The sequence below is a fragment of the Palaemon carinicauda genome, chromosome 37 (assembly GCF_036898095.1).
Source record: "Palaemon carinicauda isolate YSFRI2023 chromosome 37, ASM3689809v2, whole genome shotgun sequence".
NCBI lineage: Eukaryota > Metazoa > Arthropoda > Malacostraca > Decapoda > Palaemonidae > Palaemon > Palaemon carinicauda.
Window position 1 is genome coordinate 42,592,048 of NC_090761.1, and position 16,046 is coordinate 42,608,093.

Below are 16,046 nucleotides of genomic sequence, written 5' to 3' on the forward strand. Positions count from 1 at the left end.
GTATGATTGCATGTCTGACATTTTTTATTCAAAAGTATTCAGTCTTTTTATAAATTACTGCATTAAGTCATTTACTGACAGTTATGTGGTACTAAAGTATGAATAGTGTGTGTTTTGAAATAGCATAATACTTTGTGAATATTAGAAATTAGATTATTTAATTTGTAGTTTAACATTTGCTTTTTATATATATACAGTAATACAGTATTTGAAGTACAGTTCATTTTTGTAATATGTGTTTCTAATACAATATTAAGACATGTGGTACAGCAATGTGTAGAATATAGAAATCAACTTTTGATGGCATTTGTGGACTATGAAAAAGCCTTTGATATACAGTAGGGTGCACAAGCCAATTTTGTGGAGAGTTCTGCCTTATTATGGAGTTCCTCTTAAATATGTAAATTTGAATAAGTCTTTTCATGAGCATAGCAAGTGCAAAGTTAATGTTAGTGGAGTCCTATCAAATGAATTTCTAGTGAAGAGTGGAGTACTCCAAGGGAATGTGTTGTCACATATGTTGTCTATCCTCTTCATGGATAATGTAGTACATAGAACAGCTGGGGATGGTGGAGAAGGATTGGTAACAGGAAAATAGCTGACCTAGAGTATGCTAATGGTGTTGTCCTTATTAGCAGAACACCACAGAACTTGCAAAGCTTGCTTACCAGAATGCATAAAATATCACATGAGGGTGTGCTCAAGATAAATAGAAGAAAGACAAAGATGATGAGAACGGAATATGGAATGGAATGTGAAATATCATTGGAAGGGAAAAGGATTAATGTGGTAAAATCATTTATATATCTAGGAACTATATGATCTCTAATACAGGATTTTTAGAATTTGATTTTAATGAAATATTAAAAAAAGCAAATCAGACAATGGCTAGGTTAAGTAAAATTTGGAAATCTAATCCCCTGAAATTACATATAAAAAAATCAGGCTATATATCAGTTTAGTGAGATCAGTGTTTCTGTATGGACATGAGTCGTATAACAATAAAACAATATCCAACAGATTTTGTAGATTTGAGAATAAAGCCCTCAGAAGGATATTGGGAGTTAAATGGCAGGACAGGATTAGAAATTAAACTATAAGAGATATTACTCGAGTGCCATATGTGGATGAGATCACGATGAGGGGTAAGGGGAGATGGCTTAGGCATGCTCGTTGCACTCCCCAAGAGAGATTATTTCACCAAACTTTCAACTGGTTTCCACAAAGCACTAGAAGAGTTGGAAGACTTAGGCCTACATGGCTGAGGGCTATGAGGCGTGAAGTAGGAGATGATGAATGGAGGCGCTTTGCATCAATAGGCATAGGAGGAGAGGCTGATGATGATGGTGATATACAATATAAAAAAAAATTGATAAATAAGATACTTATAATCATGTGCATTGTAACATGCAGAGCATGAATAGTACAGTATGTACATATTTACTGAACCCATCAAATAAGTAGAAAAAACAATAATATCCAATTATTCAAGCATCCCTCAAAAGTGTGGCCCGTTAGTTATATATTGTATATACTGTGCCTCCACAAGGTAGCAATGCAGTAACCCAAAATACTTTTGAGCTTATGAAATATATATGTGGTATTGATAATAATGAAAGCAACTTTTCTGTGTCTTTTTCAAGTACTCCTGAAATTATTCAATGCATTATCATCATAAATCTTGCCTGTTCTGCTGGCTTCTGCCTTATCTAGATGATATTTCTCAACAAAATCTTGTAACTCAGTCCAGTGTTCTATTATTTCCTTTATCACGGAACTAGAAGCAGGATCCCTTTCCTCCTCCTCTTCTGAAGACATGGCCTCTTTTGTCATTGTGTATGGAGAAACAAAAAACCCACCAGAATAACTGAAAATAACTGATTTAACAAAATAGTTCGGAACAATGTTTTGGTCTGAATTAGGCAAAAGCTACGCTTAAACTGCCTCTTTTACACGTCTCAGTCTATACAGGTTCATACAAGTTGTGTGACTTCCAAATTCTTGTTCAATCTCATGGGCAAAAAATTTGAGAGAATTTTGTTCGATCACCAGATTGTTGAGATCTAAGACATATGATATCAGATATTACTTTGCAGTACTACTTTGAACAGCAAGTCTAGTTTCCATCACGAACATTCTATTGACCATAATTTTACATATTACAAAAATGATGTGTACTTGGATACTGTACTATGATTTTTTATTGCTGTGTGTTAGGCATTGGTGTTCATGAATTTTTTTTTCACTCTTGTTACTACCTAATTTTGTTTTCTATTTTTTCTTATAGGTCTTATTATACTTCTGTGACCTTTCTTAGTACTAACACCAAGCCTTTGATTTCTGTTTTATTTATCTTCTAAATCATTTTACCTTATTATGAAATTGTGTTTTCTGTTTGCTTGCTGCTCAGGTACATCTTGTGTAAATTACAGGATGAAGAAATGAACACATTCACTTACAGAATTCTGGATGTTTCTTCACCAACTAAACACACACTCGTATCTAAAAGCATGATTACAACATATTGCATTGCAACAATTATTGGCTATTGTTCTGTGTGAAATTTGTTCACAGATGCTTTGTTACTTAACCCTTTTGATGAAATTCCCTTACAATATCTGGATTAACATTGGGTTATAGAAATATCCTATGTATTAAGTTACTGTATGGTTTATTAAATTTATATCAGTCACACGTCAGCCATATGAGGGAAATAGTGAAGTCAGCCATATGAGGGAAATAGTGAAGTTTGATCAGTCATAACAAGGCAATATTTTTAACTACACTCTCAGGAAGTTGTATTCGATATAGGACATTTTATTCTTTTCCGATTAAATGATGTCCTTCAATTTTGCATTTATTTTTTTCAGTTTATCAGTGATACTGTAATTAGAGCTGCATCTTGGATGAAATCAATGTCATGATCTGTATGACCAGAGTAATGGCTTTGAAAAGTTTTATTTTTTCTTGTCTGATAAATAGAAGGCAGTTTGTTTTTTCTTTAAGCCAAATTTAAAATTTCCTTTTTGAAAAATTGTTGATTAAATCCATATAATTTGCATCTCTTATTTTACTCATGTTATGCTCCCAGAATATGACAATCTTTGCTGAGAATAATATCTGTTGAATAAAAAAAAAATCCCCTTGGTCTTGTCTGACAGGTCCTTCTGCTTGACCTATTATAGTGCAAAAAGATTGTTCTCAGCTCTTTCTCATTATGTGATCTTTACAGCCAATTTTTCACTCTTTCCTCTCTTGCTGCTATAATTTTTACAACCAATCAGGTATCGTTCATTTTGTTCTTCTTATACTTTGTCTCTGAATGAAATCAGTATAGTATTATATACTTATTGGTATGTTGGTCTGGACATGTCAGTTTTCTGGCTATCCCAGTCTACTATAATTCTAAATTAGACAATGGGACTTGACAAATGCTTTTGTCAGTCACTAAATGCTTTCACCAATACAATAGCTTAACTTGTCTCACCGAAAGGCAAACAGTATAATGTTATGGTTTTTTATGGGCGTGGATAACTTTTTACGAACCTCGCATAGTGATATTTGGCCTTGTTGCTTGGCATTATACTTTTCCACCTGATCATTATAATTTTTTAGATAATTTTTGTTTTGTTTCTTCAGGCTAGTTGTATGCGCAACATACAGTTATTAGCATGCATTAATTGCCATTCATTACCTAAGGATGTTGTGTATTTTTAGGGTAATTTATGAATGTTTTTATTTAACCTTTTTGAACCCCCAACCCCTCACCGATTGAATTGGCCCTCAAGTTCCAAGCCCTTTTTTTCGACATTTTACTTGACACATATTTGCATCATAGCTATACAAGATAAGACTTATTACAATAGTTTTTTTTTATTGTATGGCTGATTACATTTCCTTTTCATTAATATATAATGTTACATACTAAGTAAATTTTCATGTACATAGATAATGAAAAAAAGAAAAAAACCTGGTAATTACTAGATGTAATTTACATCAACAAGGTTGCCTAACAAAATCAATAATTTTAGACAACTGGTTTCAAGGTCAGTTCACCCAAACCCCTTCTCTCTTCATCTAACTGGGTGGTTCTGTCCACCATATTTTAAGAGCTACAGTGTTTTTATGGATTGTGTGCCTTAGGTTCTTAAAGGCAGTCCTTCAGTAATATGTAGCAAAGACTTTGGAATGTATATTTTGATTGGTGCAAAATCAAAGTGTTTCAGTAACAAGAATTTATTTAGATAGTTTGTTGATTGATTTATTTACTTCTCTGAGAGGAAATTGTCCATTGATGCGATTAAGGATTAGAGATTTATGCTTAATGTTGTACTGAAGCATCTAGGCTTAGACAAATTTGTTTTTAATATAGTTGAGGATGTTCTGTATTCAAATTTATTACCACTGTATTAAAAAATTTTAGGTTTCCAGACCAAATAATGTAGTTACATTTTAAAAGGTTCTTTTGAACGTTTGGAAGATATTTTGTTTAATGATCTCCCTGGTAAAAAAATTTTCATGTTAGCTTTAGCATCAGTTAAATGCATTAATGGAAAGAGGTTTTCCTATAATGTAGGTATCAGAGATTGAAGATGATTTTATCTTTTCACCTACATTCCAAGCTAAAATTCATTTTAAGAACAAAGGTTAACCTCAGTTTTCAAACATTCACTTTTTACAGTGGAAAGCTACTGATGTGTCTGTCAGAAATCTAGTTTCTTTTTTTATGTGAGAGCTTTGAAGTTTTATTTAGACAAGACTGAAATATTACTGTAAAAATTCCTTATTGGTTTTATGGGTTTAGGATTATGGGGTAACCCCTATCCAAAATATTATATTGTTTCTTGTAAAGGAATTAGTGACAAAAACACACAGGGAATTAGATTCTAATCAGATGAAGGATTTGAAGGTTCAGATTCTTAAAATAGAAGTGCAGCAACCTTTCTTCATTTCTTTAGGAATCTTTCAATGGAAAGAATATTTTGCATAAACTCAGTGGCATACCTTGTCAGTTTTTGCAAAGCTTTATCTAAAAGAAATGTATTTTTCCTTTAGAATAATTGGACAAGAGTGCTGTTGGGGTATACAGTATTAGGTAAATAAGAATTTACTGTTAATTAATTTGCCTAAATCTAGAATATTTATGTCAGGAAAGCAGATGAGACTGACAAAGCTATGAATTCAGGGAGTGGCTATTGTGTAAGAATCACTCATAGAATTATTAATGAAATCTCATGAGGGCAAAGAAGAAGAAGCAGCAGCATATACCCACCAAAACAAGAGATGGATCTTTTATAACAACAGGAGATGAAGAAAGGCAACGTTGGATGGAACACTTTAGTGAGGTCATGAATAGGAGATATGAAGGAAATAATTAGTTTGATATACCTGAAGCTGGTGAAGATCTTGATGTGCCCATGAATTACTGGTAATTCAGTGTGTTTTGAAGTCGAAGCTATCATTAAAAAATTCAGTAGATGGAACCCCCTGGGTACGATGGAATAACTGTCGAGATGATACTGGCTGAAAATTAAGTGACCCCCAGAATACTTACAAGATTATTTTGTAGAATGTAGCATGAAGAGGCAAAACCAGATGAAGGAGTTAAGTGTTTTGGTGAAAAAAAAAGACAAAAAAAGACACATGACTGATTGCAATACAGAGCCATAGCACTTGCATCAGTTGTCATGAAAATATATAGTACGCTTATTCTAAAGATACTAACGAGAAAGGTTGATTTAAAGACGAGAGGTGAACAAGCAGGATTTAGAAAATATAGAAATTGTACTGACCAAATTTTCATTTTGAGACGTGTTGTACAGCAATGCGTATAATATAGAAATCCACTTTTGATGGCATTTGTGGACTATGAAAAAGCCTTTAATAGTGTGTACTGGCGAATTTTGTGGAGAGTCCTGTATATTATGGAATTCCTATTAGATATGTAAATTTGATTAAGTCTTTTCATGAGCATAGCAAGTGCAAAGTTAATGTTAGTGGAGTCTTATCAAACGAATTTCCAGTGAACAGAAGAGTACTCTAAGGGAATGTGTAGTCACCTATGTTGTTTATTCTCCTTATGGAATTTGTAATGCATAGACTGTTGGAGATGGTGGAGAGGGATTAGACTGGATTGATAATAGGAAATTAGCCGACTTAGAATATGCTGATGACACTGTCCTTATTAGCAGACCACCACAGGATTTGCAATGCTTGCTTACCAGATTGCATGAAATACCACAGGAGGGTGGGCTCAAGATAAATAGAAGAAAGACAGAGATGATGAGAATGGAATATGCAATGTAAGATGAAATATCATTAGAAGGAGAAAAAGGATTAATGAGGTAGAATAATTTAAAGTATTTACGAACAGTGATCTCTAATACAGGGTCTTTAGAATTGGAGTTTAATGAAAGATTGAAAAAAGAAAATCATACAATGACTAGGTTAAATAAAATTTGGAAATCAAATTGCCTGAAATTACATATAAAATACAGGCTATACACCAGTTAAGAGAGATCTGTGTTACAGTATGAACTTGAGTTATGGTATAAAAATGAAACAATCTCCTGCAGATTTAGTAGATTTGAGAACAAAGATCTCAGAAGAATATTGGTTGTTAAATGACAAGACAGGATTAAAAATGAAACTATAAGAGATGACTCAATTACCGTGTGTGGATGAGATTATGGTGAGGGGTAGATGGAGATTGTTTGGGCATGCTCTTTGCACTCCCCAAGAGAGTTTAGTTCACCAAATGTTTAACTGGACTCTACAAGGCACTAGAAAAGTTGGAAGACCCAAGCCTGCATGGTTTAGGACTATGAAGTGTGAAGGAGATGATGAGTTGAGAAGTATTGGATTAAAACCTCAAGATAGAGACGACTGGTGAAATCTAATGGAGGCCCTTTGCATCAATAAGCGTAGGAGATGATGATGATGAAATCTAGTTTGAATTATACAGTACTTATAATTTTCCAAGAAAGTTTGAGGTTCTGGGTAATATAATAATTGAATTGTATACAGTAGTTTTGAAAGTTACATACTTGGAATATGTTTGTAATCCAATGTGGAAACTCAATTTACTTTTGTTTATAACTGGTTACCATTGGACTAGATGAGTCTCGGGTAATTGATGAAATTTATTAATCTGGCATATTACTGTCCTATTTTGTCATCACTAACCCACCTCCATCAGTATGTGGAAGTTAGCATTACAAGCAAATGGGATTTTGAATAAGAAAATATATTATTTCTATACTCAACTGATGTTCATAACATGCCCCCTCCTCCTCCCCACTGACTAGTGATCTGAATTCAACTTCGAGACTGAAAAGACAAAGGAATCATGGCATATCCACTCCCAAATAGTTACCGTCAACCTCCAGATAACTTGATACTTAACTAAAGGGGATGGGGTCAGGCATGCATTCCTAGACAAGCACCATCTCATGTGTCCAGGGTGAGCAGTGCTTTTTAAAGAATATTAATAATGTTGTAAGGACTGGACAATGTTATGATTTTCTTTATGGCTAGAAGAGAGCACATAAGTGCCATGTTCCAAAAACTTCAGCGAATATACTCTCGGACTACCTAGCCCCCTCTGTGTGGCCTTCCATAAAGGAATATCTGTTTTCAGGTATTGCTTATGATCTTATAATTAATTGGATTGTAGCAAAGAAACAATGTATGATTTTCAGTACAAACTCGCTGATCACACTCATTTTTTTTTTGGCAACACCTTCAGAAATAAAAAGTATCTTCTGATTAGGGAGTTTGCATTAAGAGCTTTGTGGTGTAAAAAATATTTCATAACACTGATTATTTTGCAAGGAAGAATAAAACTAATTTTAGTATGAATGTTATATTTTAAAAGTTTGTATTTTTATTTTCATTTTATTCGGGAATATAAAGGTCTTAAGTTATAGTATAGCATTTATATATGAGCATGGTTTAATATGTGAATTTTTTAGTAAGAAAGTAAATTTCATTACTTGACCCTCTTCCTATTGAAAATTAAGTACAGTCAAAGTTGACAGATGTTCACATAAAAAAAGCATCTTTAATTAGACTGCATAATGTTTTTAATGAGACTATACTTTGTTATAATTACTGTATTTGCTATATTCAGATTAGGATCATCGCTTGTTTACATAAAATTTGTAAATTTTTCTTACTCCACAATGTTTTTGAGTAAGATGGCAATTTTTTTTTTTTTTTTACATTTTCATCACTCCCATTACTAAAAAGTAAATGTTTATATTCCTATTGTTTTGTGATAATGTAGAATTTTTTCTATCGACATCAAAAGGGTTAAGAAGTTTTGCACTTTTCCTCATTTCATTTTTTGTGTAATTTGAACACATACACGCTTTACCAAATCATTCATCACTTACTGCCTCTCGCTCTTCATACGATAAGTTCTCCCCTCCTGTGACCTTGTTTAAATCTGTAAAAGCTGAATTTAAAATTTCTTCCTTCTCCAGCATCTTTTCAACCACCATCCTTTTACGCAGGAGGTGGCTAATCAAGCAGCCAAGGCTGGATGCAATCCTCAGGCGGTGTTAACGCGCTGCTCTTCGCGGGATTCAGCGCCAACAGAGTCTGACACCATTAGTGAAGCAGAGAGGGCGGTTGCTCTCAAATTCGCCAGACTCATGCAGGTAATTATTGGACAAAGATTAATGAATTTCATTAATTTTTACAAATAAAGGCCTTGATGTTTTACTCTTGAGAAATAAATACATTAGATTATAATTTTATTATTGAAGATATTTTGCTTCTAAAATTATTAACATTTTATTTACCTCTGTAGGGTCGATCTATACAGTTACATAACAAACAAGAAACACCTGCACAGACGCCTAGTGATGAACCTGATGCTCTTACAACATCAGTCACCTCCTCTTGCTCTTCCACCACCTCTACAGAGTAAGCGTTTTACTTTAATTTTTTTTATTTCATTAAAATGAGTATGCCAAAGTGCTATATGTACTATAATTGTTTGATTATATGAATTTTCTTATCTCTGGTAGTTTCCAGTTCTCTTAGCTTCAGTTTCAAAGTCGAAAGTGCTCCCCATTACTTGACATCACAAGGTAGTGGGGAGATGGGTGGGCATGTTTATGAGTAAGAAATACAAAATTTTATCAGCCAATGAAGGAAATTGATGGTTAAACAAATTTTTGAACATATAGCATAATTATAATTCTAGGCTTAATATTTCTATATTCTAATAGGAATCATCTTCAAAAAAAACATTTGTAATAGTAGGTTCCAGATTGTTTTTGTGATGATATTTGAAATATTGAAAAAGCTATAACTTGATTGCGTTATAAAAATTTAGAAAGCCACAGTAACAGCCACTATAGAATATAGAGGCCAATAATCTTAGTAAGAAAGTAAGGACTCTTCGAGATAATGTCCATCAAGCATCGAACTGGCATGTTAATGAACTGTCTCTAAAATTCTTTCCGAAGAAACCTTCCTGCAAAAATTAAGAATCCTAATCTTCAAGTCTTATACAGTATAGGATTTGGATCTAAACTTGATAAGTTCCTGAGCCCAAACCTTCCACAGGAAATATCGCAGATTTTGGATAGAAGACAAATTGACATTCTACTTGCACATACTGTAGTCAATTAGGATACTACCAGAAATGCCCATAGTTTGTTCAAAATATACTGAACATCTCTGACTGAACAAGGGACACTATTCTTAGATGAAACATTTCCAACTATTCTTTATAAGGGGAAGTAAAAAAAAAAAGTTGTACACAACTCTTAGTCTTGAAAAAATTTAGCTCTGGGTGAGGGAATAAAAAAGCAAAATCAACTTATGCTTTTAAGCCCACCTTGCAGATTATTGTGGGTTTAGGTGTTAAATCTAAAAATGAAAGTTTCCCAGAGTCAAAATTGATCTTAATACATATGTAAAACCACATCCAAATCCTGACAGACCTAATTACTAGTAGCCTGTACTGACAGGCTTAAAAAATATCCATTATAATAGCTGAAAGATGTCTAATCCCGGATGCTTGAGACTAAATTAAGCATTGATCTATACCCTATGATAGCTGAGATTGGAAATGATTTTCCTAAAATGACACCTTAAAATGTCTTAAGAATATGAACCTAGCAGTTTTTCATACAATCTGTGACTGACACTCAAAAAGATGAATAAAATATTGTATTTTATACAAAATTATGGAGGACTGTCATTGTTTTGTCAAGAGCATCTAGTGTTTTTGTGCAATCATCCATCCGTGTCGTAACAGGCCCGACCTTGTTTAACATTGATAATTTAAGGAAAAGTGGTGTTTGTCACGTGGTATGTGAAGTTGCAAACATGACAAGACAGCCCGTTGAAAGAGCAAACATGATTATGTATGGGCGACCCCACCATTTCCAGACTTTCAGACATACTAAGGGATTTAGTGCCCAACTATTTGGTAGCATTAGATTCTTTCTCCTTAATTGCAGCTTCGTTTTACACTAAAAAAATTAATTTGATCATGTCACAATCCTAGAGAAGTATTTTGCAGCCAACGCACTGAATACTATTTGTTCCTTACATGAAATACAGAGAATGCAGTACAAAATCACCCAAAACCAATTCCTACACCCCCATAGTGTATAGGCTTGTTAACAACTCTGGAGCCACAGACTGGCTTGAGTTTGGGCAACTCAGTGAGGGACTGCTTTTTATCTAACCCATGATCAGAATAGGGAAATAATTGCACCTCATAAACTTCCCACCATTGATTCAAATCCTTGTTTACCTTTATCCTAAGACCCACATTGGCTGATACATCCTGCCCAAAGAAGCATATCTCTTCTGTCTAGAACTGGCAGGATGACCTTGTACTTTAGTTTCAGGTCTGCTCTACCACCAATGATTCATGGACTTACTTTGTATAGTAAAAAATCTAATATCTAGAATGAATTACCTGGAACTAATATATTTTGGTAATCTGTAAATAGGTTAACCATTATCAGAAGTTAAATGATTAAAAGAATATCATTAAGTTCTTTGAAATAATCTGTAAGGCCTTATTGACAGGTAGCAATGCAGGAAGCAGGCTGTAATTTGGGAGTTTATTGGTAATTTCCATATCACTTGCAGTGTAAAAGGATTGTGCATTAAATGAGAAATTAAAATACCAGCTTTACTCTGCATTAGGGATAATATATAAAATATAGCCAAAATTAACTGTAAACCTTGTAGTTTATTTTTATTTATTAAATAGTTTATATTAAAGACTAATTTAAAGTCATCTTAATCAGTTTTAAAAATTTTACTATACTTTTCCGAATGAGTACTTACTATGTACGGAAACTGCTGTGTATGAGATAGGGATTCTTGTTCAAGCATTTGAGGTACTAAACTCTACATTTATCTTATTTGAGAGAAACATGAAATGGTTTAATGGTCGAGCTTGGAAGAGAACTGCATACCCAGCCATTCAAACAAAATACAATCAAAATGATTTAGTGAATCTTCTTACAACAAGAGAACCATTACTCAAGACAAAAATAGATGTAAGAAGTGCATATTTTATAGTGGAGGAATAAAATATTTAGACTAACTTTTCAGCAAATAAGGGATAAGCAGGAGTTTACAGGTACGTACTTTAAGGAAAGGAGAGAAATAGGGATCCAGGCTACCATCTCGGTCTTCAGCCTCGCTAAATCTAACTTTCTGAAAGAGCTCTTAAAAATAAGTGAGTGTGATAGTTCTGCTTCAGAGTGGAACAAATAAAGAGTTGTAGGCTGTGTGAGAGGATCTTGAACTTGGGATCAATTACCACCAGAACTGCTGCTGAACGGTATATTGGAACCCTTAGTTACCGTTAGATCTAGAACTAATTGGATATCTAAGCTACTCAAAAAGGATTTAATGGTTTTAAAATCCCACTATTAAAAAAAAAAAAAAATATTTAGCCTTTTTTAGAGACAAAATTTGGGAGTGGCAGTAGTCATCATGCATTCTATAAGCAATGAGCCTAGCTTTCTCTGCTCAAAGAAAACCTTCTTTAACACTAGATTTAACTGCAAGGGTAAGTGTTCCAAGAACACTTCTTAAATTCTTACTCACAAAGAGTCGTGACTAAATTAGCAAAGTTAAAGGCTAGAGTGGCATTACCATCATCATTTCCCCCTATAAGCAAGTAGCATAGCCTTCAATGGATTACCCCTGAATTAAAAAAAGCTTCTTTTTTGCTTTAAACTTCACTTGATCAAGAAATATACTTCCGAGATAAGTACAATGAGGCCTACACGCTCCTCACTAGAATCTCTAAATTAAGAAATTGTCCTTAGGCATGTGACACAAAATGAAAGTGGATCATGATCACACAAAAACAATTATGCACAACAGTGCACTGATTGCTAAGAAATCCAGAAAAGACATCTTAAAACATTAAAAGCAATGTAAAAAGACAAAAAACTTGACAACTGAAGCGAAGAAGCACACGTTTTCTATTTTGGGCTCAGGGATGTCGTCCTGATGGAAGGTTCCTATTTTTAGCTTTCTAAGGGATATTTGGCTACAGTGATATGCCCAGAGAATTAACCTTTATGTCTCCAGAATTCTAACTCCTGGCGCGAATATCCTTAAAATTTTCTTAAGGATATCGCATAATATCAGGGGACGTATATCTTGATACGACACATAGCAATCTTCACCCCAAATAGCGTTTTCGTTTCGAGGGGGAAGAGTGGCGAAATTAGAATGGGAGCCGTTATCAAGGTTACCCTTCCTCCCGTACTACTACGAGTATCCAAGATGGCGCTTATTCCTATTTTTGTAGCGAATTCGCACGGTGGTTTTCCCTGTTGCTCTAACGTTTGTGATCGATTTATCGAGGATTTATTATGCAATCTCCAGCTTCCTCTGCCTATGGAAAGTTGAGTATTTATTCTTTACAGCGTATAATTTTTAACTCCTGCTTCACAGAGAAATTAGAGTAATTTTATGTGTTCGGAGCTTGGCTGATCACCGGAGGCGCCATGGGCGCTGTCGTTCATGACACGTGTTATTTAGTTAGCAGAACGACTTACCCGGTTGTAATAGCATTAATAAATTATATAAGCTATTTAGGCACAATTATACTAATAAAGATACATATATTTATGCATATTTTCCTCTTTCTTATGTCGATCGTATACGTTAGAGTTTCGGCAATTTAGGTAACCTAAATCTTGCCCCGCGTTAGGCTACCTAGCCTACGCGCTTCAGTATACTTTCATACATGATCCCAGTTTACCCTCGTGTATCATTTTATCAATTCAAAGGGAGATAGATATCTCTTAGAATTAATTATATAACTCGATACTCATCTCCTGTGGAGAATTAAGGGTAATCCCTCCTTCCCTCTGAGTGCCGCCATAGGCGACAACCCTATCTTGGTCTTGCCATAGAGTAGTCACTCCGGCTTGACTAGGCTAGTGTTTTCTGTCTCCCACCTTGCCGGCGAGTATCCTGGCTTTGGTTTTCGACAGAACCTCAGAGTATTCAGTCTTTCTGCCGGCGGCCGAGCAGCAGGGTGAGTAGTCACTCCCCTGCCGGCTTACAACTGCCAGCATAGGAGGCTATGCCTCCCTAAACCGCACCTGAAGTGGTAGTATGATGCCGCCACCTTTTCCCCTGCGGTCTAGAAGACTAGTCCTGTGTCGGCGAACCCTAGGCTGAAGAATAGATATTCTTCTGCCGCCTAGGATGGTGCCGATACTGAAATGAAGTTTCTCTCCTGTTTGGAGTTGGCGACAATCCTGCCGCTTCCTCCTAACACGGTTTCAGCAGACCTTAGGCTGAAGAATAGATATTCTTCTGCCGCCTAGGAGGGCGCCGATAATGAAACTGAGTTTCTCCCTTGTGTGGTAGTGACGGCAACCTTGCCGCCTTCTCCCACACTTAATACAGGACCCTTTCCCTGCCCTTCTCTGTCCTTTAGCGATGGCCTAGCCATCGCAACCCTGTCGCCGTCGTCCTACAATCTCACCGCTTGCCGGGTAGGTTGTGGTGCCGGCCGGGCTCTTACATTAGTAGCTATATAGTTACTGAGTCTTTCCCTTATGGACGCAAGGCTCCGGGAAAGGTTGTGCTGGCTATGGCGGTTGCCGGTGGGAGACCCCTCTACTGTCAAGTGTTCTTCAGTCCTCTCTTGGATTGCCTTCCACATCCCCGAGGCCGGCAGTGACCGGCATCAGTTGTTGTGGTTGGATGGAAGCTTGAATGATACATTCTCCCCTTCCATTTGAACCCTCATTCCGGAGGAAGGCAGTAAGATTAAGTACTTACACCCTTATTTAATGTTAATAAACATTTAATAAGGTAGCCCTTCACTCCATGCTTTCTCTCTCTCTGTCAGCTAGGCTGGACCGGTGCCGTCAGGTATGTCGCCGGCTGGGCCGGTGCCACCAGGTACGATGTTGCCGGCTGGGCCGGTGCCACCAGGTACGATGTCGCCGGCTGGGCCGGTGCCACCAGGTACGATGTCGCCGGCTGGGCCGGTGCCACCAGGTACGATGTCGCCGACTGGGCCGGTGCCACCAGGTACGATGTCGCGGTGCCACCAGGTACGATGTTGCCGGCTGGGCCGGTGCCACCAGGTACGATGTTGCCGGCTGGGCCGGTGCCACCAGGTACGATGTCGCCGGCTGGGCCGGTGCCACCAGGTACGATGTTGCCGACTGGGCCGGTGCCACCAGGTACTAACCAGCAGGCGATATGCCAGCTGGAGCGTGCCGCCAGGTGCTAGCCTAGCCAGCAACATGCTGGCTGAACTACAGTATATGATTATACAGTAGCCAGTATATTTGCAGCATACATTATACTGCAGACAGAAAACTATAGTATATATTATACAGTAGTTATTTTCCAACATACCCTGTGTATCCTTGCACAGTCTATTGTTGAGACCAATCCTATATCAAAAGAAAAGATTTCTTTCAATATACTGATAGCTAATCAGTTAACAATTTGCCCCACAATATTAAAGACCTTAAGAAGGTTCAGTGTTAAGGTACACTTATCTACCCCTAGGGGTTAGAACCCTTCTTTTGGGTTTCCTGAATAGGAACACTCTAGGGCTTTAATTTTGGGGGAGGTCACAGCAATTGGCTTGACAGGAAACACAAGTATGTGTCTTTCCTAATTCCTTTCTAGCTTGACTATCCTAAGCTATAATGGTTAAAATATTAAAATTAATGTTTTACATAAATTGTTTATCATGTGAGATAAACAACTGCATACTCATTTAATTTTCCTCTTTTTACAGGAGGACTAGTGAAGTGCGAGGTCATCTTCTGCAACCACAGGAGTAAGGACTTCTATGACCATAAAGGATGCAGGTCTCATGCCCCCTACACCACCACTAGAGAAACCCTACGGTACTGGGACCCCCAAGACTGCAGCATATGCCGGACCTTGGTGACCGATGGTTTTGATGACCCCAAGTCAGCGGAGTCGAGGGATGCAGCTCGAGCAAAGCTGCGTAGATGGGTACAAGGTTTCCAAAAGAACTCTACGGGACCGTACCTTCCTAATGAAAGGATGCGCATCTTGCTGTTCCCTAAGGCGGATATTGAAGCTGTCATACCCCAGGCACGACCTGAAATACCTTGCGTCCAGATTGCTGTTGAGATGGAAGACAGTGACGTACTATAAGGCATGGACATCCATCAGGAGGAAAGGATGTCTAAGGTGTCCACAGACACCGAAAAGGATCTTCTGAAGGACGATCAAGAGGAGGAGTTTACACTGACTTTCGAAGAAGATGATGAAGTCGAGTCGGAGTCCCTTCCGTCAGTGCCGGCACTGGAACTGTTACCCTCAACATCTTCTGCTCCTCCATCAGAGGACATGAGACAGGCATTGGCCAATCTTACAGCTCTAATGGAGAGCATTTGCAAGCAAGGCGAAGCTAGGGAAGCGAAACTTGAGAGAGAGCTCCGTGAAGCTTGATTCTCCGCCTCCCGTGGGTAACACAGGACACTCAGAGTTCAAGACCTCCCACCCTGCTCCGAAAGTAATCCCTGGAGATA

At 36.8% G+C, this 16,046-nt stretch overlaps 1 protein-coding gene across 16 annotated transcripts in view; it reads left to right on the plus strand.

The window, feature by feature from the left end:
* unc-104 (kinesin family member unc-104) overlaps positions 1-16,046 on the plus strand; it is a 348,954-nt gene that overhangs the window by 288,590 nt on the left and 44,318 nt on the right. For 14 of the 16 annotated variants that reach the window (XM_068361054.1, XM_068361056.1, XM_068361058.1 and 11 more), the window contains 2 exons: positions 8,487-8,663; positions 8,816-8,931. In XM_068361054.1, coding sequence (XP_068217155.1) covers positions 8,487-8,663; positions 8,816-8,931 — 293 coding nt within the window. The remainder of the gene's footprint in view (positions 1-8,486; positions 8,664-8,815; positions 8,932-16,046) is intronic. The other 2 variants (XM_068361060.1, XM_068361062.1) reach the window with 1 other exon arrangement.